The following is a 24442-nucleotide window of genomic DNA, read 5'->3' as shown; positions in this document are numbered from 1 at the left end:
AAGACAAATTTTTGTATTTCTAATATTTACTACGATTTTCATTTAAAATATTGAAATTTCCAGCATTCAGTGGTAAATGATTAATCAATCCCAAGCTATTTTATTTTTTCAAAGGCCTTAAAGACTTTTAAACTCTTTTTTTTCATGATGTATGGGGAAAAGGTGAGACTTCCATTTGAACCCCCTTACCTTTGTATTTTGCTTATTCCATCAGGGGGTTCTGATGGAAGTCTTACCTTCCCCCCAAAAAGTTTAAGCAACGAATTTGATTTTTTCCTTTAAAAACTTCAAATATACTCAATTTTTTTCAATACATTCAGCGTTTTTTTTTTCTATTCGGGGTAAACAAACATTTTGAGGATTAAACATTGATTTTCAGAAATCTATAAATTTACAGAATCTGAACTTGATTCATATCAAAAATTTCTGATCAATATATGTGTTCTATACTAACAAATTATCATAATCCAAACTTTTGATTCATCATGTTCATAACTCCTAAGTCATTTCATAAATATGTCTTTATCAAAGTAAATCAGTCGTATATTACACCTCATGAATGATTGGTTATTGTAATACATTGCAAAGTTATGAATTGAAAGTTCAGATGTTGCAAATTATCTCGCAGCAGCTGCATCTAATTTTTAAAATCAAGCAAATTATTTATCATCAATAATATTGCTTACAAAAGACAATTTACCTAGTCCAATGCATAGTAGAAAATTGTATTAGTTTACTCATCTGATACATAATCATTGTTGGAGCCTCAGTGCCTAAGTGGTCTAAGTAGTTCAACTACTGTATCACTAACCTGTCAACTCTGAGTTTGCAAATTCGAACCCCCTGCAGGTATGTTCGACTCCAATCTTAATTGACTAGGATTGTCAGTTATCCAGCTAATAGTTGGTGGAACACTCCAGTTTCCTCCACAAAAAAAGTAAGCTAAATTCTATTATGCCATAAAACATTAAAATCCTAAAATTTAATTAGCTTTTGATTTTAACATTTGGTTGGAAACAGGAGTTCTAGGGTCATACTCTCAGGGTACTGGTGGTTTGTAAGGTTATGCAATTTGTCTTATATATATAACTTTTAAAAAAAACCTTTGGAAAGGGTCTTAAGTCTCTTACAGAAACTTTCTGGTTAAAAATGTGTCAATTGCTAAATTATTCTGTTGAATGGAAATACTCTTATTTCCACTGGAACATTGTGACAGTCTTTGTACATTTCTTGTAAGCTTACAATACATATATATATACTTATATCTTTATCATATTTTTATTTATTTAGATATATAATACGACGTCATTTTGGATTCCCTTACATCATAATGGATTCTCTAGCTAGTATGAAGTTTTTGTGCTATCTTAATCTAAGAGCAGCTAAGGTGCTGGTTATATCAAGGCTATATATAGATATAAGAAGATGTGGTATGAGTGCCAATGAGACAATTCTCCATCCAAGTCACAATTTGTAAAAGTAAACCATTATAGGTCGAAATACAGCCTTCAACACGGAGCAAGTTGGCTCACACCAAACAGCAAGTTATATATGTTCAGTAGTGAAAAGCTACATGTACCAAGCCTTAGGTAGCAGCTACCATATTGATCGCGCCCATGTTCCCTAAAAATGAGTGGAATACCCTCCTTAACCTCTATTCTGACAAAAGATATATTCTTACACTACAAAGCAACAGATGAAGCTCTACACCCATGCCTTTACATGATTACATTTGACAAATACAACCATTTAATGTCAAGATATTTTAGAGAGAACTTAAAAGATATCTTTGCAGGTTATTTCATTTCTTTATCTTCTCGACATTGAAGTTGATGCAAACCAAACGAGAATCAATTTAGCTGCAACAAAATATGCATAAATATCAAAAATTGTCAAAGTGAAAGTACAGAAACTGAAAGTAGGACAACCACGTGACATTAATGAATTCAACCTTTTTGTCTTTAGACTTTATCAAAACACACACTATTAATCAATATTTATCTACTTACCTTTGACCAAATTAATTCTCTCAGGGCTACCTCCTTCTAATTCTGTACTCATATTTAGCTGTTATTTCGTCTGTCCTCCATAAAATCTCAAAATAATGTCACCACCAAAATGTCAACATGATCAACAGGGTCGAAAAAAATGTCGAAAGGTAAAAAAAAATCGATGACAATCTCCTCACAGGTGTGATTGATCTCTATTGTAGCCGTGAATATGAAATAATTAGTGTCATTTCATGGCTATTAACCATTGATTTTTGTTTACATAGATATAACTCAGTTATATTGCTGTACACCTTGTCAACTTCGCTCAAGGCTACTCCTGCACGTGTCATGCACTGCATGGGTTCTTCTATTGTTTCAACAGGGGTGATTTAAATCATTTAATTAAGTGAGAGAATTCACAAATAACTTGATACCCTTTTTTTTTGTTAGCGAAATAAATCAATTGCTAAAATGTAACCTTAACTGTTTTGAATGAAGTAGACAAACATTTAAATAACAATATAAAGTATGTAGGTCACGGCGATTTAGTTCATCATTTTGCGGGTAAACACATGCAAATGTCATAGACTATAATGATGGAAAACAACAGAAAAGGAGAGGAACAATATAACATTAATAAGGGTGGGCGTGTCTCAGCATAGAACAGTCTCGATATTAATATTAATATAAATGAAGTCAATTTTAGATTTTAAACGACCCTAAAATAAAGTTTAACGAAAAATGTGCGGGATCTATAAGTATGCAGCCACGTACGGCCAGATTGTGGACTTTAAATCCGATGCCTCATGTAGAGAGAGTGCCAGGGTCAAATTTCTGTCCCTATCCAAGATACCTTCATTTTCCAATGGCAGTCAGAATTTCTTCGACCTTCATCCCGGACGGCCTCTTTAACAGGACTTACATGTACCTATTGTAATCATTGTTAATTTTTTTCTCGTCCTGAACATGCATGAAATGTTAAATTTGCCACTGGACGTAAAGCAACCAACAATCATCAATCTGTTCCTTCTGAAAACGGTTATCATGATTTCCTTGATAGGGTTGCTGCTCACAAGGAAGCTATTAAACCAAGAGTTTCAAGTGGTGAAGTTGAAATCCTCCCTTCGTAAATTTTACCGACGCCATCACGAGTTGGTTGACCGTTATGAAGTATCCGTTTTAAAGATGAAAACGGATATGTTTCAATTGTCGTAACTACAATCCCGTCCCCTTTTCCACGAATCTGACCAACCGAATAAGACTTATCGCTGGGTTTGTACTCACATGAGCAACACGACGGGTGCCACATGTGGAGCAAGATTTGCTTACCCTTCCGGAGCACCTGAGATCACCCCAGTTCTTGGTGGGGTTCGTGTTGCCCAGTTTTGGTTTTCTATGTTATGTTTTGTGTACTGTTGTTTGTTTGTTTGTTTGTTTGTCTATTTCTTTTTTAGCCAGTTAACATGACATTCACTCTGTGGTTAAAGTTTTTGAAATTTTAATAACTTTCTTCAACCATCCTTGGACAGAAGCTTGTTTATGATCAAAAGCTAGTATCTAGAAGGAAATTTTGTAAAAATTTATTTCCTGTTTTTCCGTATATTACTTATAAATGGACTTAGTTTTATTCCAGTTAACATTACGTACAGTCTGCAGTTAAAGTTTTTAAAACATTTATTAGATTCATAAACCTTCTTGGATTTTTACCAAACTTGAACAGAACTTCTTACAATCAAAAGATAGTATCTAGAGGAAAATTTTTAATAATTTTTTCCCCATTTTTGTTGAGCCTGCGACTAACAGCAAAATTAGGCGTGACACTGGGTTCCGCGGAACCCTTACGAATTTTTAAAGAAACCATACATTCATATACTGTATATTTACTTGTTTTTGTGTATTGTCTTTTTGATCGAGTTAATCCATTTCAATTGATATTTTATTGTGTGTGTTTTTATGTTGTAATGTTATACCACTGTTTCGGGTTAGGGTGAAGGTTGGCGCCTGTTAAAACGTTTAAACCCGCTGCATTTTTATGCACCTGTCCTAAGTCAGGAGCCTGTTTTTCAGTGGTTGTCGTTTGTTGGTGTGGTTCATAAGTGTTTCTCGTTTTTTATATAGATTAGACCGTAGGTTTTCCTGTTTGAATTGTTTTACACTAGTCTTTTTGGGACCCTTTATAGCTTGCTGTTCGGTGTGATCCAAGGCTCCACGTTGAAGGCCGTACTTTGAACTATAATTGTTAACTTTTTACACATTGGGACTTGGATGGATAGTTGTCTCATTGGCACTCATACCACATCTTCTTATTTATAATTATTTATATACGCTGGCTATTATATCAATGATGAAACTGAAGACAATGGACTGTTGGTGGATTGATTTTGTTTTAGAATTTTGTTGTGTCGGCTATGTATTATATTAAAGGGGCATTAGCTGCGAGATATAAATGAAAAATAAAATATGATTTTTTTTTATCAATCATTAATGAAAGCGAAATAGTGAAATAATAATTTGCTTTTACCAGCCAGTTTGTCAAAATAAGTTAAGAAACATCGCTGATGAATTATTCACTTGCAAGTGAATAGTTCGACATCATTGAATCCGTGTGACTTTGAATTTAACCCCTTAGCTAGAAATGGGTTACGCATAAACTAGGCGTGTTCAGCTATTAAAATGAAAAGAATTTCAACATTTAAAGTGAAAAAAGGGTAAACCATTTGGTTGACTGATTCGATCTACAAAAACTCATTCTTATACAGGTAAAAAAGATGATGTTACATATTTTTTTAACCTATAATATGAAATCAAGGACCTAGAAAAATCCAATTGCATGTGTTCCCTGTCTATTTATATCTATAATTATGTTTTTATCTGGTTATATGACTGTCTTCGGAGGTCACCTCGATGGTTAATTTGGGGCAGCCCCGATATTCGAACACCCCATTATCTGATTTGTGTACAGAGGAGCACAATGTAGCACAATATCGCATAAAAAGATCAATAAAGAGCTGCGCCATGAGCGCATGATACGTCCGCCAGTTTTTCAATGAATAAAGTTCCATTACTCCTAAATGTCATATCAGAAATATATATAAAAAGAAATCTAAAGGGAGCTTATTTTAATAGATATAAAACAGTCACCAAAGTTTCATGGGAGTTTCTCAAAGCATTTTTGAGTTATTATCCGAAAACTGGAAAAAAAAACTTTTTTATGAACAAAATCCCATAACTCGGAAACGTTAATTCTAAAATTCATAAAAATCGAAAAGGAGCTTACGTCAATAGATATAAACAATTCACCAAAGTTTCATGAAAATTGGATAAAGCGTTTTTGACTTTTTGTCCGACATGTTGCCGACGAACAGACAGACTGGCGGACGGACTGAAAACGGTATAACATAATAAGTCCCGTATACGGGAGTATAAAAAGGACCTAATCAAAACTGTTCAGGTTTATAAGTTGGTAAAAATTGTGTCTAATCCTATTTGTGTCATTGATCTCAAATAAAAGAATCATACTAAACCGAGTTACTGAAATAAAATCATGTGAAACACCCCTAACATCCAGATTCAACTAGGTGTAAGCTGGGACATAATATATTATAATAGTCCAAGGTATGAGTGCTCTAGTGATCAGATAAACCTTTTTACAGAAAAAAGGTAATTAAAAAACCAAAATTCAAATTAAATGCGACCTGTATTTTATGTTTCATAACATTGAGTTAAAATCTAAAAAGATTTTGTCAAACATTACTTGGGGCCTCGGTGGCCGAGTGGTCTAAGTAGTTACTACTGTAATCACTAGCCAGTCAACACTGAGGTTGTGAGTTCGAACCCCGCTCGTGGGGTGCACTCGACTCCAATCTTAATTGACTAGGATTGTCAGTTTTCCTATCGAAGGTCGGTGGTTTTCTCCGGGCGCTCCGGCTTCCTCCACCAATACAAACTGGCCGCCACGAAATAGCCCAAAAGCGGTGCTTAAAAGTGGCGTTAAAACACCAAAAAATCAAAAATCAATCAAAAATCAAATCAAACATTACTTTCATTATCATCTGCAAAGAAGAACATGAAGCTTGAAAGAGCCTGTGTCGCTGACCTAAAGTCTACGTGCATCTTCAACAATGGACACTCTTCAACATTTTAGACTAGCATAGAATAATGAAAAAAATCTTTTTTGTTAACCATTTTTCTGTTTACAGTTTCTCTCTACCTTCTTGATTTTTTGCCCAAAACACAGAAAAAAAAACAATTTGGGCACATTTTGACTTATTTGCAGATTTGTCTTGTTGATCAGTTTTGTTATCTAAAGTGTTTATCTATTATAGTTTTTGTCGAGCCTGCGATATCTTTATTTCATATTTCAGAAAGTAGAAAACCTGGATGCTTCATACTTTGTATATAGATGCCTTATGTTATGAAGTTTCCGTCTGTCATATGTCCATTGTCCTTGACCTCATTTTCATGGTTCAGTGACTACTTGAAAAAAAAGTTGATTGTTTGTAATGTTAATTTCTCTTTTATTATGGGTAATATAATAACTATAGTTTGGTATGTGCGTACCTTGCAAGGTCCTCCTGTCTGTCAGACAGTTTTCACTTGATCTTGACCTCATTTCATGGATCAGTGAACAAGGTTAAGTTTTCGTGGTCAAGTCCATATCTCAGATACTATAATCAATATGGTGTACGGAAGGATTATAAGGTGTGCATGTCCAACGAGCAGGTGTCATCTGTCCTTGACCTCATTTTCATGGTTCAGTGGTTAAAGTTAAGTTTTTGTGTTTTGGTCTTTTTTTCTAATACTGTATGCAATAGGTCAACTATATTTGGTGTATGGATATATTTTACGGTGTACATGTCAGTCTGACAGGTTTTATTTGACCATGACATCATTTTCACAGTCCATTGCTCAATGTTAAGTTTTTGGTTTTCGGTCTGTTTTTCTTAAACAATAAGTAATAGGTCAACTATATTTGGTGTATGGAATGATTGTAAGGTGTATATGTCTGTATTGCAGGTATCGTCTGACATTGACCTCATTTTCATGGTTCATTGGTCAATGTTAAGTTTTCCTGGTTAAGTTTGTTTCTTAAATACTATATGCAATAGGTCAACTATATTTGATGCATGGAATGATTTGAAGATGTACATTTCTGTCTGGCAGGGTTCATCTGACTTTAACCTCATTTTCATGGTTCATTGGTCAATGTACAGTTTTCATGGTTTGGTCTGTTTCTTGTATACTATAATCAATAGGTCAACTATATTCGGTGTATGAGTTGTAAGGTGTACATGTATTTCTGGTTTGGTTTATCTGACCGTGACCTCATTTTCTTGCATCATATTAAGTTTATGTGATACTTGAAGTAAAACTTTATATTTAGGACTATCAACATAAAATCAATGGTCAGTAAAGCAGGCGAGACATTTTAGCGTGTGCACTCTTGTTAAGATAATAGGCGGAAACACTCAAAATTAGTAAAAATCATCATAAAGACCATTTTGGCCATACAATTTATTTGAAGATCTTGTTATTCTGATCATTTTTGCTTTTTAAAGTTTCTATTTATACAGGTTTTAAGATATTAAGGAAAAACGAAAAAAAAAGAGAATAAAAATCAGCCTGAAAGGGCCATAATAACTCAAATAAGAAGAAGTCAGACAATTTCGGCCATGTTGACTTATTTGTAGATCATGCTGCTCATTTTTGTTTTTTAAAGTTTCTCTCTATTATAGTTTTCAAGACAAGGGGAAAATTATCAGTAAAAAAAAACATACTAAATATTATTGTTATACACATATGTACTTTTACGGTACAACAATCTGTCGATACCTATATTTTGGCATTGGACAAGGTCATGTTTTTCTCTTATTGTTACTGACGTCTTTACACTAAGTCCTTTGGATGTTAGATGTGTACTGATTGATATTTTAGTCTTAGATACATGATTTTTTAAATTAGTTTATTGGCTTTGAACAGCAACTAGCTGTCAGTAACTGCGAGTACTCTCTGATCTGTACTTAGTGTCTTTTTTGTTGTTAGGGATGACGGATGGATAAATACCCTGCCACATCCGGTCTGTGTTTTTGTTTGATGTTTTTCTGCTTTGTATAGATCGTATGAGTTAAGCCTTTTTCAACTGATTTTTACAGTTTGTTCTTATGTTGTGCTGTTACACCACTGTCCCAGGTTAGGGGTAAGGTTGATCGCTAACAAACATGTTTAACCCCGCCACATTCTTTATGTGCTTGTCCCCAGTCAGGACCTGTAGTTCAGTGGTTGTTGTTGGTTCATGTCTGTCATATTTGTTTTTTATAAATGGTTTTGTAATAAATTAGGCTGTTAGTTTTCTCTATTGAATTGTTTCATATTTTTCATGTCGGGGCCTTTTATAGCCGACTATACAGTATGGGTTTTTCTCATTGTTGAAGGTCGTACGGTTGCCTATAATTGCTTAAATCCACTTCCTTTGAACTTGGGTGGATAGTTGTCTCATTGCCAATAATACCATATCTCCTTATTTTTATAAAAAAAAAGGTAAAATTTGTCATTTTAGGAAAATACCTCAAATTAGTCTTGACAGTTTTGATGTAAATCGGACAATTGTTAGATCTCAACATTCTGAACATTTCTAGTTGATTCATAGAACCTCAACTCCTTTCCCTTATATAAATAGGCTTAAACAAAACAAACAATATATTCATATTGCCAATTACCCAGACAGCTAGTAGGGCACCGGATTTTAATAATCATTAAAACAATATACATTAATACAACTCATAAGCATAAGCTTAAATAAAATCATAACAATTATAATTGATAAAATGCTTGTATACTGAATTTAAGAGGAAACCTCTATCATTGACGATCCCTCCGGCCAGGAAAAACCAACTAAAACGAGTGAACTCGGTCAAACTACATTAAACACTGAATATGAAGTGGAAAAAAGTTGGAAACCTGTGTCCAAAACCCAATGCTGGGAATACTTTGGACAGTATTAAAAAAGTCTATAATTATTAAAAACAAAATACATATATGAAAAAATATAAATTAAAGCAAAGCAAAAAATATTACATATTTTAAATAAGTAAAAAAAAACTTGACAATTCTTGACAGTTAGATAGGCAGTGATTTAAGGCTTCCAAATGATATTTTCGCTATTCCTTGAAATGAGGAAAATTTAATTATAATGCATCATAATACAAAAAACCTAAATGTCACAATCTGCTTCTGCAATGCTTTTATAAATATAAAAGAATTTAATCATCTGTCAATCAAAAGGAAGACAAAGATCAGCATAATGGGTGTTGAGGTATGATTAGGAAAATAAATGACAGTTTTGTTTATTCATTCTAATTCTTATTTGCTGGATACCAGCACATAGTCTGGTTGTTATGAAAAACAAGAAAACTAATCCTCAGCTTGCACATTTTTGTGTGAGGCATATACATAAATATTAATTTTTTTTAAAAACAAAGCAATACATTTAAGGATGTAGTCAGATGAAATTTAAAAAATCTAGAATTTAAAATTGATACTATAAATCAGATAGGAGCATTTAATTTAGTTAAGGAACAAAAGAAGCTAAAAATATTGATAGGCTATTGAACTCCGTTTCGAGAAATTTAATATTTTGAAATGGTGGGAAAAGGCTGACTCGGATATTTACCTTCTATTAAGCATTGGCATTATTTGGGTCTCAAATCTTAAGAAAAGAAATCTAGAATCTGCTTAAAGTTTGGTAGATGACCTTTTATGAGCTATTAAAGTTTTATATGAAAAGAAAAGTAGGTGACAAAAAAAGGCAAAATATTTTACCCTGTACCCAAGGAGTCCGAACATCTGACAAAAATCCCAAAACCTGACATGACTACATCCTTACAAGGGTTTAAAGTTTCATAAATTTTCACACTAGAAAAAAAATTAGGATATGATCTTAGTAATATAAATTTTCATTACATTTTTGACATAGCAAATCGATTTGGAATAGCATATATAAAGTTTCATAACAATCCTAGCAAAAAGACATTTTTCAAACAAATATTGAGTATTTACTTCAAATTTGACACTGGAAATCTATTTAGAATAGCATATTGTGCCTATATATATGAATTTTTATTGCAATCTCTGCAAAAAAGATGTTTCTCAAGATTTGCGTTTTTTTTTAAAAACAAAATCTATGTTTTTACTGTAATGGATTATGCCCCTTTTTATCATTACTTTCAAATTGGGATTTATCACATTATCACCATGTATCATAAGTTTTAACAATGACAATATAGGAAATAAGTAAAGATGCAATAAAATTGATTAATTCGTCTAAAAAAAAAGAAAAATACGTATTTTTGTTCGCAAATTTATATCTCAGGATTCTTTTTATGGTTTTGTAATTTGCATACAGCTTAATTTTCAACTAAATTCAATGAAAACATGCAGATCTTAATAAGTTTTTTGGACAGATACAGAGCACATGCATCAATGAAACAGAACTTTCCATATTATGTTTGTTATAACAAATGAACTGTCAGACTTAAATATTCAGTTATTTGAACCCTGAGCTCTATGTTTCCTTGGCCTAAGTGTGGTTGAAATCTTGAAGATTTGTCAACTTTCACAAAAATTTCTATTTTTGACCTAATCAGGATGAAACTTTCAAAGTTTTGTCAGAAAAAATCAAAAATAATCTCCCTGTTTCACTTTCTCACACATAATAGAAACACTTATTTTCATTTTTTCTTTTTCTAAATTTTCTATTTAAAGCTTATTAGGGAGTAGTTGAGAAAAATACTCAATTTCAAAATTTATTATATCAAACCTCAAAATTTGGATTGAAATTGAAAACTGTCACAATTCTTTTCTTCTTTATTTTTTAAAATCCATTTTCAAAGCATATGTGGTTTGTCAATGAATAAGTTTATAACTCACTTATGTTTAAATGAAAATAGAAACCCTCTTTGTTATTTTTTTTTTTACTATTTCATACAAAATGTTTCTAGTAAAATCTATTTGGTGCCATATTAAGTTCTTTTTGTTTCTAGTAAAATCTATTTGGTGCCATATTAAGTACTTTGTTTCTAGTTAAAATCTATTTGGTGCCATATTAAGTACTTTATGATTCTAGTAAAATCTATTTGGTGCCATATTAAGTACTTTATGCTTCTAGTAAAACATCTATTTGGTGCCATATTAAGTACTTTATGCTTCTAGTAAAATCTAGTTGGTGCCATATTAAGTACTTTTATATCAAGGATATTATGATTATTTATTATTACAAATGATAATTAACAAACTGATATCTTGAAAAATCTGTACTTATGAATTCATACACCAAAGAAGATTGATTGGTGTTTAATGCCACTTTCAGCACTATTTCCTACTTTGGTGCAGTCAGGTTAAATGGTGGATGAAAGAGGAGTATCCAGAAGATAGAAGAATCGAACTTTGGTAGGAAAACTGACAATCTTAGTCCATAATATTGGAGTCAAATGTACCTGCTATGTGCAGAATTTAAACTCACAACCTCAGTGTTGACACTGGCTAGTGATACAGTAGTTAGACTACTTTGACCACTCTGCCACCTAAGCCCCTCTTAAAGGACCAATGATTCTACCCCAACTTTTAACGATTGAATAATAAAAAGTGCTTCATTATATTTTTACATTTAAAGTTACATTATGGGAAATTCACAGTAAAATACAAAATCACCATAATCTGCATAAACTAAAATTATTTTTATTTACATGGTCTATGAAAGATTCATTTATGATAATTGATAAGGCCCTTATAACAATACTTCAGGGATTGCTGGAGTAAATTAATGAGATTGGCATGTTTTAATTTCTAGGGCACCTTCATCAGGGTATTAGAACTACAGAAGAGTACAAAATGGTGAAGTGATAATTTGCACTTCACAATGTCAACAGGGGGAATAATTATAAATAGAAAATGAAAGTAGGTATGAAATGGTTTACTTTTATAAATTTTGACTTGGATGGAGAGTTGTCTCATTGGCACTCATACCACATCTTCTTATATCTATGGAAGTAAACTTTAAAAAGAATGTTTAAATAAATTTGTTTAATAGTGTTTAATTAAATTTTTGCAAAGGTACATGCTTCCAATTGGCTTCCACTCAGAGTTACATGCTTCTAATTGGCTTCGCTCAGCCAGAGGTACTGCTTCCAATTGGCTTTTTTATAGCCCCCAAGGGTGACTGGGGAATAGAAGTATGGTCACCATTGGTCTTCCTCCGACCGGCGGTAAAACCCTCGCCAAAGTGGGGCGTCCGTTTGGCTGTGCGGGATGTACAAATTTGCAGACGCCTCTATTACAGAACCTACCTATTGTATTTATTGTTAATTTGTTCTCGTCCTGAATATGCATGAAATATTTGCCACTGGACGTTGAGCAACCAACAATCAATCAATCAATCCAATTGGCTTTAGCAGACAGATATATATATATATATATATATATATATATGTACTGCTTCCAATCGGCTTCGCAACGACAGAGGGTACATGCTTCCAATTAGCTTCACAAAGAGGTACATGCTTCCAATTGGCTTTGCTCAAACAAACGTACTTCTCCCAGTGTCATAATGGTACGGGATTGCAAGTCTGTACTACTTCCAGTGTAGGAAATGGTACATAATTGCAAGTCAAGTGTCGTCCAAATTTGCAAAAACATACTTTATTTAACATTCTTGATCCAGTTAACTTTCACTCCCTATTTATATTTTCTCCTGATGGTTACATTGTTAAATGCAAGTTATCACTTCAGGATTTTGTACTCTTCTGTAGTTTTAATCCTGATGAAGGTGCCACAGGAACTAAATTATGTCTATCTTATTGAATCACTGCAGCATTCCATAAAGTCTTAATCTTATAAAATTTTAAATTCTATGTTTTAACGTAACCCAACCCTACATATATACATTATTGAGGCATCCACTTTTGAAATTATATCGTATTGGAGTTTTGGATGGAAGATGAAGATGGACAAATAAACAGACATTATCCTCTTTAACAGATCATTACAAATCAAACAAAGAAAAATCTTATTTTGAAGGTTCCTTTAGCTAATATTTTTGTGGGATTAAAAAATGTCATTTAAAATTTTTTTTAAATTCCCCGTGAACAAATAAAATATATAACACATACCACATACAGTATTAACTAATATCAAGTTATTTTTTTTACCTGAAGTAAATTCATGCGAAAAATTCCAACAACAAATGATGGGTTGTCCGAGGGGAGGGGGGGGGGGACTTTTCAAAGAACACTAGAAAAACCCTTTTCAAATATTTTGTAGACTAGAAATTTTGAAGACCCCTGATAACAAACACTAAAAATGAAATTTGTTCTAAGTTATGTATTTTTAAGATCCACAAGTAACGTCTGTTGTCAAGGGCTTTTAATAAACAACCAAGAGAGTGTCATAGTACTAGTCCCAAAATATATTCAAAACCAATCACTCTTACAAATTTAGCCAATACACATCCATATCCCTATGGACAAGTAAAGAGATGTTCCGAAAACTGTAAATATCACCTTTTTGCAACTGGCCTAATCACTCTTTCCATATCAAAATCAGTTAAAATACAACATCCAAAAGTTTATTTCACCTCTCTTCTTTCATTTCCACCCAAAACAAGAGGCTCTCAAGAGCCTGAATTGCTCACCTGTATTTCAGAGGAGAAGATTTTTGAATGTTAGCAAACTTGATGAACAAATTGTGTAAAATTGTCTTTAAAGGGCAATAACTCCTTAAGGGGTCAATTGACAATTTTGGTCATTTTTACTTTTTTGTAGATCTTACTTTGCTGAACATTAATGCTGCTTACAGTTTATATATATCTATAATAATATTCAAAATAATAACAAAAAACTGCAAAGTTTTGTTAAAACTACCAATTCGGTGGCAGCAACCCAACAATGAGTTGTTCGATTCGTCTGATAATTTCAGGGCCGATAGATCTTGACCAATTAAACAATTTAACCCCATGTCACATTTGCTCTAAAAGATTTAGTTTTTGAGATATAAGCCAAAAACTGCAATTGACCCCTATGTTCTATTTTTAGCCATGGCGGCCATGTTTGTCGATGGATCAAAACTTCGGATACTATTTATAAACTAAATACCCTAAGGAACATTGAGTTAAAGTTTGAAGGTATTTGGCCTAGTAGTTTAAGAGAAGATTTTTGAAATAGTTTACGATGACAGACGACGACAACGACGACAAACGACGGACGCCAAGTGATGGCATAAGCTCACATGGGGCCCTTTGGGCCCCGGTGAGCTAAAAAACTAAGAAATGAGTGAGGGAGGGAAAGAAAAAAAATTAAGAAAAAATACACTCTAATTAAAAGGAACTATATTCGTGGACAATGAAAAGCGGGGTCATTAATTGTGGTCTTGGGCCATAACCTTATAAAGGGACATAACTAGAGAACTGTAAAAGTGACACCACTCAAATACGAACTTGATCTGAGTTTTGTGATAGTAGGCATTGTGTGTAAGTTGGATAACATTCGATTGAGGCAAATTAAAGTTAGAGAATGGAAACTAATTTTGGGATGTTCAGATAGACAAGAGTAACACTTAATGCTCATTTGCCGTGGCAGGGGCATAAAAATAAAAAAGGAGAAAATGTCAAGTTATTGGACAAAAGTGAAGAAACTTTTAGAATGAGGAGTTAAACAGGGAAGTTACCTCCCCTTGACCCTGTTAGACTTATTATCCATTTCAACTGAGCAACGTACATGTAATTGGCAGTCAGTCACATAGATAATTTTTAGATCTTCTATTCTTTGCCAATGGAAATGTTTACTAGATAAGAACCATTATATTTGTTAGACAAAATTTAGGGTCCACAAGTAAACAATTGTCCATGCCATTTAATAGTAGGGAGAAAAAGATAGTTTAGCAAAAATTCAAAACACAAAAATAACCTGTAATTAGAACCTCTACTTTAGATGAAAATGGAGAATCTTTACATTACAAATTTTAAAATGTTTATAATACGTTCTATAAGGATGTAGTCATGAAATCTAAAAAATCTTGAATTTAAAATTGATACTATAAATCAGAAGAGCATTTGTTGAGGAGTAAAATAGGCTACAAATATTGATAGGTTAATTAAGGAACTCTTTTTCGAGAATTTGATTTAAAAAACTGAAATGGCGGGAAAAGGCTGACTTAGACTTTTACCTTATATTCAGCATTGGCATTATTTGGGTCTCAAATCATAAGAAAAAGAATCTAGAATCTGCTTAAAATTTGGTAATGACTTTTTTATGAGCTATTGAAGTCTTCTGTAAAAAGGAAAGGAAAAAACCTGAGGAGTACGAACATCTGATAAAAATGCCTAATTCTGACCTGGCTACATCCTTACCGGTTACTGAATTAATTATTATTATTATACAATATTTATGAAGCGCATTACCTAACAAAATACTGATAAAAGCGCTTTACACAACAACAGAAAATAATCTTATCAATTAACAAACTAAAATATGGTACATTAGATAAAATAAAAAGGATGAAACAATTAAACTACAAAGAATTACATCGGTAGGTCTTTTCACCACCGAACACCACTGCACACCGCCAAACACATTAAAATACCATCTAACACACCTAAATATATTGTTTTCATCTTTATTTATATATTTGACTTACCTTCTGAACGAGGATGAATATGTTTATACATATATATACACAAATTAATAAGAAATGATAACAAGAGAACCAAAAAGAACAGTCTTGCAGGGCTGTTGTCAGAACAGTACACTTTCACGTCTAACATTTTTTAAATATAATTATTGTGATAATTTCACATTAAATAAAATGTTGTAACTTATTTGAACGATTTATTTCTAATAATTGAAAAGTAAAGACCATAAGATAATATATAATAAAATACAGACAATGTAAATCCGGAAAAAATATTGCTGGATCCGGTAGCGTTTTTTTTTTTATTTTGATTCTCAACTTAACATCACTAATGCACATAAAAATGTGAAAACCATGACAATAGGATTAAATTTTACGTAATTTAATCGATTTTATTGTCTTAATGTGTAACATTTCTGTTTTTCTTAAGGGTTCGTGGTCTTTTTGGGTGTTCAGTGGTGTTCGGCGGTGTTCGGTGGTGAAAAAACCGACCTAAATTACATACATGAATAACCATTACAACTGTAGGAAAATACATATTTATATGAAATCTATGTTAAAATCTTGGTTTTTTGTTGAATTCACAGATTAAATAAAATCATGGTAGGCAAGTTAAGATAAGTTTTCACATTCTTCTTTAAAGTTTCGAGCTTCTGTTCTTCCACAAATTGCATACTGGAAGCCAATGTAGTACTAATGATATGAGAACAAGTGTTGTATGGTGGTATTTCTTATGTCGGGTGATCAGTCTAGCATTTGTATTTTGAATATGTTGTAACTTCAATATTGTGGCTGCATTTGTTCCATAGAGTTAGGCGTTCTCATAGTCTTTAAATACAAACGTTAATAAATCTGTGCAACAGTTTTTTTTTACCTTAAAAATCAACTTCAATGGCCATTTCCAACATCAACCTGTAATGACATGCTGTAATGCTAATCTGAAATATGAAATGTCTTGGTCAATCAAAATTGTTATAAAGATGTACATTATATAGAAAAAGGTGATTTATAACATATCGAGGTAAAAGGAGGAACATATCAATGTGACAACATCCCAACAACACAAAAAATATAACATCTATGTAATCAACTGAAATCTTTAAATCATTTATAGTAATAAAATAATACTGAAATAAAAACAAGATTGCTATGCCCTATGGTGATTTTATCTTTTATAATTACTACTATTTTTATTTTTGCTTGATTTCAATTTTGTTTAATGTAGCGTATTAAGGGGAGATAACTAATGAATAGTATAATTTAAAAAAGATTCTATAGGAAATTTTTCTGTAATATGCATGCAAGAAAAAACACAAGGAGACCCCATTTTTTCTTTTGATATTCTGACAGCATTTTATAAGAGATATTTTCAAGTATTGTATTTCAAAATTCTATTATTTAGTTTAACCTTCTAAATTATTTACATAATAATACCTTTTCTCTGTATAACCAAGGATTTGTATACTATACAAATCCTTGGTATAACCCATACAAACAGTCATTTGTTCACAACCTATAGCTTGAAAACAAGTATGGTGACCTATCTTGTTATTATATTTTTAAACATATCACAATATATACTACATTTTGGCAAAGTTCTATCATTATTTCCTTTGTATTCCTATACCACCATAAACCACTTTAACTGATTTTATATAAATTGCCTTAAAACAAAATGTCTTTCAAATATCAATTGCTGTTGGAGACAATTTTGTAACAGTATTGTAAAATTTTACATGTTATTGAGGAATTTTTAACTGAAAAAATGTAGATATTTGAATAAAAAAATATTATTTCTTATATGATTATTTCCAACATTTTGATTTCTATTAAGGGAATGCCCAACACTTTGACTGAAATAGATTTGACTGGTTTAATTTTCATAAAGTTTTGACAAAATCTTTACTTTGACCTGTTTATAAAAAAAATAAAAAATTCAAGAAATTTGAACCACATATTTTAAAGAAATAATTTCATTGGATATTATTGCAGTTTGACAAACACTAATTTTGATCAATGAGAAGCTTGATTTCTCTTTATTACATGTATTAGTATGTGATTAAAACATTCAGCTAATGTTTAAAGAGTTAACACCCTTAGGTGTCCTGTACCCCTTAAGAATGTCCTTTTATAACATGTTTGAGATAAATACAAGAAATTTAACAAAACTTTCAAAATTGATACCTTTGAAAAATAATATTTGGCGCAATTGATACGTCTTGAAAATACCAATTGGCGCAAAAAAACTGTTGCTAGTATACTAGTAACAGGTAAAACATGAAACCAATAGATAGAAGTTCCAGGTAAAATACGGAAAATGAACAAAAAATTCAAAACTTTACACTTGAATATAAAATGGCAATTCTATGCCAAAGATATCTAAAAAAAAACATTGGCTGTGATTATAGGCAAAAAGTAACAATAATTATTTCTTATTATTACTTTTTTGTGGGTAATGACAGCGACTACCTACATGTATTTAAAACCATTGTATATTATATGTCTCTCAAAATGCAAACAATCTAAAGTCATAAACCATGACCGAAGGTGCAAGGTCAAATAACCTCTACGAAAAGAAATGCCAATGCTAATGCAACTAAATACCAAATACCATTGACTTATCATAAGTGGTTCCCTAAAAAACTTGACTGACATGTAAACAATCCAAATGTTTAAAAGTCAATGAACCATGATGAGGGACCAGGAACAAAAAAATGAGCAAATGATAATATGATTGCATACCAATGTGTGTTAACAGAAAAGTCTGAGATAAAAGATTTTGAGGGAAATTACTAATGAACAAATTTTTCTATTTCTATTTAATAGTGAGACTCCTGTTTCATGTGTGTACCAACTATATAGAATCTGCAGATGTTTTGTTGCAAAGCCAAAGTTATGTCTATTACCAACAAATCATATTTTTCAGCGATAGTTCCTCCCCTCTCTAACATGTTTTTACCAAAGTGACAAAAGCTGTTTTAGAGACCTATTATTTTTTTTATCTTGTCTTGAATAATGTGTGTAACATTTAATTGCAAAAGAACAGTAAACAAACCATGTCGGGCCTGTATAGCTGACTATATGGTATGGGTTGTGATCATTGCTGAAAGCAGTATGGTGACCTATAGTTGCTAAAATCTACATTATCTGGACAATGGGTGATAATTGTCTCATTGGCAATCCTACCACATCTCCTAAATTCATGACAATTGATTAAAATCAACCAATGAAGTTGACTACCTGTACACTATGTTTTGAGTCTTCTCTGGTGTATGACCTCTCCTTTATACCAATTTCAAAACTCATAACATCTTCTCCTTATGTCATACATTGGAAAGTCTCCATGTTTCCTTTCTATTCATTTTACTCTGAAAATTGTTCATTTGATTCAGTCGCTACCAATCATTTCCTGCAAAGCATAAAAACATGAATTAGGATTAACAAATAGGATAACTTTTGAAAATATTTATATGTGGCCAGTGTTGGTTGTATGATAAAGTAAACACCTTAAGTTCAAGATTAGGTTGATTGCGTAGTAATTTTTATAATAATGACCCTGCAATACAATACAAATATTATGTACAAAGAAAGATAACTCTATTCATTCTAGATGACAATATTCAAATATTTCCTATTGGAAATCTCTGGTTTTTCCATGTTTTTGACTTATAAAACTATAAAGAGCGTTAACCATGAGAAATGTTGTTCTTCAAAAATTACACATCTTAATTTTTAACATATTAAATTCTTCCAAATATTCTTCTGATAGTTGTCATTTTTAGGCCATTTCATTAATGTTGCAAAGGGTAAAACAACATTACACATTTAGCCTGTTAAATCATACATCATAACTAATCTTAAGACAAAAACGCACATATAGACAGAATAAAAAACCTACCATGTATGAGTTACAAGGTCCTGTATATACAAAACTATGGAACAGGTATATCAGACGTCAATATAGAAAATGATGTTCAATCCACTTGAGACTGTGAAACATCTAGTTTTAGATATGTTCCCTATGGTCATGTTATTACAGGAGACCTCAACATCGTCGAAGACCGTGAGGTCAAAACTTTTCTAAAGATAGGACCGAAATACCGTGTCCTCCACCTATAATAGATTGGAAACAGTGTCGTCAGGTCATTAAAGACGCTCTTTCTGCCTACTGTAAAAATTGGTGCAAACGTGAAAAATCTGATAAAAAATCTCTAGACAGTTATTTGAATAAAATTATGTATACTGTTAATATTCGAATATCTCATTTTGAAAAAAATTCTGAAATTAATAATAGGGTCCATGATATTCTCATTTCTAGAATAAAAAATAAACTCCAAGTACTCGCAGAGCGGTTTGTGTTTGTACCGGCAGACAAGGCAGCCAATAATGTAGTGGTGGTAAGACGCATATACTACACGGAAGTCCTTCAAAACGAAATTATCAATTCCTCTACATTCAGGTCCGTATGCACCACTGAGAGTCAAATCGTTAACAAGCATGACACTGCCACTACCCAGCTTAAAGCCTCTTCCGAACATTTGAAAGTCCCTACCATGTACTGGTTACCAAAATTACACAAAAAACATTTAAATTCCATTTCATCTCCGCATCTAGTAAGTGTTCTACTACTAATATATCAGTGCTTCTTACTACCTCCCTTATTACTATCAAAGAACTGGTTATTAACTTTTGTAATAAAGCTTATGAAAATAATGATATTAATTATTTTTGGGGTGTTAAAAATTCTTAAGAGGTTTTAGATAAAATACATGCTTTTGATAGTCCTTTTGGTTCTGTTGACAGTAATGATTTTTCTACTCTCTACACTACACTTCCACACAATCTAATAAAGAAAAAAATTTCATATTTAATAAAATGGTCTTTCGAAAAATTTCATTGTAAATTTATTTGCTGTAACTCGTTTAAAGCCTTTTTCTGTAACGAAAAAGGAAAGTATGCTAAATACACTAACGGGAAATGTGAGGATATGATTGAAGCTTTAAATGTTCTCCTAGATAACATATATGTACGTTTCGGCGATAAAGTGTATCGTCAGGTAGTAGGTATTCCTATGGGCACTAACTGCGCCCCTTTAATAGCAGATTTATTCCTGTATTGCTATGAATCTCAGAGTATGACCAAACCCAGTAGAGACACATCATTGTTACATTTGGTTGATACATTCAACAATACCTACCGTTATCTGGATGATATTTTTTCGTTAAATAATCCAGAGTTCTTTAAATATACTACCGAAATTTACCCAAAAGAACTTACTTTAACTAAATCTAACATAAACAGTAGCACTGGTCCCTTTCTAGATTTAGACATTTCAATTTCTAAAGGGAAACTCCATTCTAAAATTTACGACAAAAGAGACGATTTTTCATTCCATATTGTTAATTTTCCCTTTTTAGACGGCGATGTGCCTTTGGCTCCATCATACGGTGTTTATATATCCCAACTCGTTCGGTATGCCCGTGTGTGTAGTTTTGTCATAGATTTTAACGAACGTAATCAATGCATCACTGGTAAATTATTAAGTCAGGGATCTCGTTACCATAAATTACTTGAAACTTTTACTAAATTCTTTCATAGATACAAAGATTTGATTAGTAAATTTGGCTGTACCTGTAGAAAACTTATTAAAAATGGTATTTCACATCCTAAATTTTATGGTAATATTGTACTTAAAGCGCGGAAATCATTATGTGATCTGTGTAAACTCATTGAACCTTTAAACAAACTTATTAGTAAGGGTTATCGTACCAATGTTGTAATTAGATCTCTGAATATAGTTTACATTGGCACTAATATCGATTTTGTCATTAGCAAATTAAAACATAACTAAATTTGCATTTTCTTTTCAAACGGGATGTATAGAGACACACACACGTTCACTTTTATCTATAAAGAAGTAACTCCTAACTATCCTACTACCTGTCGATACATTTATTTTTGGCATTGCAAAAGTCATGTCTTCTTTGACTGTTCATGACGTTAAAATATTAAATCTCTGGGATGTATTTTAGTTGATTGTAGTCCCTGATGCATGATTTTTTATTATTAATTGTTTTGGCTTTTAACTAGCTGTCAGTAACTGACATTCCCTGTGTTCATTTATTTTTGGCATTGCACAAGTCATGTCTTCTTTGACTGTTCATGACGTTAAAATACTAAATCCCTGGGATGTATTTTAGTTGATTGTAGTCCCTGATGCATGATTTTTTATTATTAATTGTTTTGGCTTTTAACTAGCTGTCAGTAACATGGATCTTGTCTATATACCAGCTTTGATTATTTGGTATTACTACAAATTTTCACTTCTTCGTACTATGAACATCAAAATTATTTCATTTTTCCTTAGATGCTGTTCTTGGACCTGCACAGGAAGTTTTATCTAGCACTAATTGTATAGTTTTATTGTTGATATTTACCCCATATGTACCAAGTGTTAGATTAGTTTTATTGATATTAAAGAAATTTCTTGGAATTCCTAAACGGAAGATTTTATACACACAGAAGAAGAAGTATACTTAACAACAAAATTGAAAATTGAATTATATCATGTGACATATGGCGGGTAGTTGAGTTTTTCTAGGAGAGCCAAAATGTGAAAAAAATTGTGAAAATATGCCTCCAAAAGGTGTTAAACGAACTAATACTAGTGATATAAGTATACAAAATGAGTCTGGAAACCAAGAAACAAAGAAGCCATCAAAAAAGAAAAGTAAACAGAAGAATAAAAACGATTCTCAAAATGACAACAAAGGTGAAATTACAGGTGACAATATAAGTGTAAACAAACCATTCAAAACACCTATTGAACAGTCACGTTACGGTGGAGTAAACGCAAATGTAAATATGAGCCAGCCAAATCTTTCACAAGATGCAAGCCTTTTTTACACACAAATCCCATGTCTTAATCCTATGTTCCAGACCCAAAACCAACAGTTATGCTCAAGCCCGAACCCCGGAATGTACCCACCACCCATACAGAATATATCACCCTTTACCCAACATACAACTTTACAACAGCGCCCAATTTGGATCGATGAACTTTTTCAGAGAATGGACAAAATGGATACAAAACTAAATAAACTTGACCAAATCGACTCGTTTGTTTCTTCCTTAAACGCAAAAGTTGTAAGATTAGAGCAAGGTGCGAAATCGTTAGACGATCGCTTGGACCAAGTAGAGAGGAGTACCCAGTTGATGAGCAACGCTCACGATACACAAAACAAGAATTTTTCCGATTTAAAAACAGAGTTAGATAAAATATCAAAACAGTTAAAAAGTAATAACTCTAATGTACCCAAAGTTGATCAAAATATTATATCATCTCTCAATGATATGAAAAGGGATAATGATAGACTACAGAACGAGTTGATTGAAGTTCAAATGAAATCAATGTGTAACAATCTTATTTTCTATAACATTCTTGAAACCACAGATGAAAACTGTTCTGAAACAATCAACGCGTTTTGTCATGAAAAACTTGAAATCGGAAATTCTATTAGATTACATATTACAGATGCATACCGTCTGGGCAAAAAGGGTGAACAGATAAGACCTATTCTTGTAAAATTTGCATCATTTGATAGTCGAGATCTGGTGAAAAAAAGTGCTAAAATTTTGAAAGGATCTAATTACGGAATTTCAGAGCAGTTGCCAGTAGAGATCCAAAAACGCAGAAAAGAAAAACTACCGACACTGAAGCGACTACGCGATGAAAATGTTAAAGCATATTTTGTGAGGGATAAAATTTACGTTGGAGGAAAAGAATACGTTCCATATGATTCGTTCAGAGAACAATTTGAAAACTTGAAATGTTTGTGCTGGAATGTTCATGAATTTAGTAAACAGCTATGATGTTCTTTTTATTTGTGAAACTTGGTTAAATGATAATAACATAGTAGAAATAGATGGTTTTGTAAATATATCTTGCATTAATCGTAGCACTAATATAGGTACAAGAAATGAAGGTGGTATTGCCATTTATTGTAGACATTTTTTATGTAGTGGTATCTCGGTAGAAAGAAAATTGCACTGTGGTATTGTCCTTATCAAATTGAATAAACAATTTTTCACCATTGCCAATGATATATATATATATGCTTTTCCTATATTCCACACGAAAAATCTAAGTATTATCAGATCTGTGACAACGATTTTCATGAAATTAATGTAAACATTGTTCTTGAATATAATGAGAGGGGATCAGTATTTGTGTGTGGGGATCTGAATAGTCGAGTAGGTGAACTTGGTGATGTTTTGTGTGATGATAATTTAGATAAATATGTCGAGAGCGTTGAGCATGTAGAAAACCCCAATATTTCTAGTAGACGTTCCATGGACACATTTGTGAACTCTTTTGGTCGTAAACTTATACAACTTTGCTATAATACTGGACTTACTGTCGCTAATGGTAGACTTGGGGACGATTTAGATGGAAAGTTTACCTTTTGTACAAGTAGAGGACGAAGCGTGAACGATTACTTACTGGTATCGCCGATCGACTATAAACTAATTAGTTACTTTAATGTGCTGCAATTTAATGAATTCTCCGATCATTCGCCATTAATTTTTCAACTTAATTTCTCAAACAATCGTCCACAGAACAAATTTCCAAAACTACACAAGTATATAAAATGGGATTCTAATAAGAATAATGATTACATTGAAGTTTTACAAACACAGCGTAGTGCGTTGTTCTCATTGGTAGACAACATCTCTTCAAAAAACGATCTGAATACAGCTGTAGGGGAGATCAC

The 24442-nt window shown here is 32.2% G+C and overlaps 1 protein-coding gene across 1 annotated transcript in view; it reads right to left on the bottom strand.

Moving 5' to 3' along the window:
- Nucleotides 1–2328, bottom strand: part of LOC127720633 (kazrin-like) — an 83305-nt gene extending 80977 nt beyond the window's left edge. The window contains exon 1 of the mRNA XM_052227320.1: nucleotides 2010–2328. Within this exon, the coding sequence (XP_052083280.1) occupies nucleotides 2010–2061 (52 nt within the window). The 5' untranslated portion in view covers nucleotides 2062–2328. The remainder of the gene's footprint in view (nucleotides 1–2009) is intronic.
- Nucleotides 2329–24442: the final 22114 nt, after the last annotated feature.

This window comes from Mytilus californianus, unplaced genomic scaffold (genome assembly GCF_021869535.1).
Source record: "Mytilus californianus isolate M0D057914Y unplaced genomic scaffold, xbMytCali1.0.p SCAF_11, whole genome shotgun sequence".
In the NCBI taxonomy this organism is placed as follows: Eukaryota; Metazoa; Mollusca; class Bivalvia; order Mytilida; family Mytilidae; genus Mytilus; species Mytilus californianus.
The sequence above is the reverse complement of the archived record's forward strand: the minus strand, read 5'-3'. Positions and strand labels throughout refer to the sequence as shown.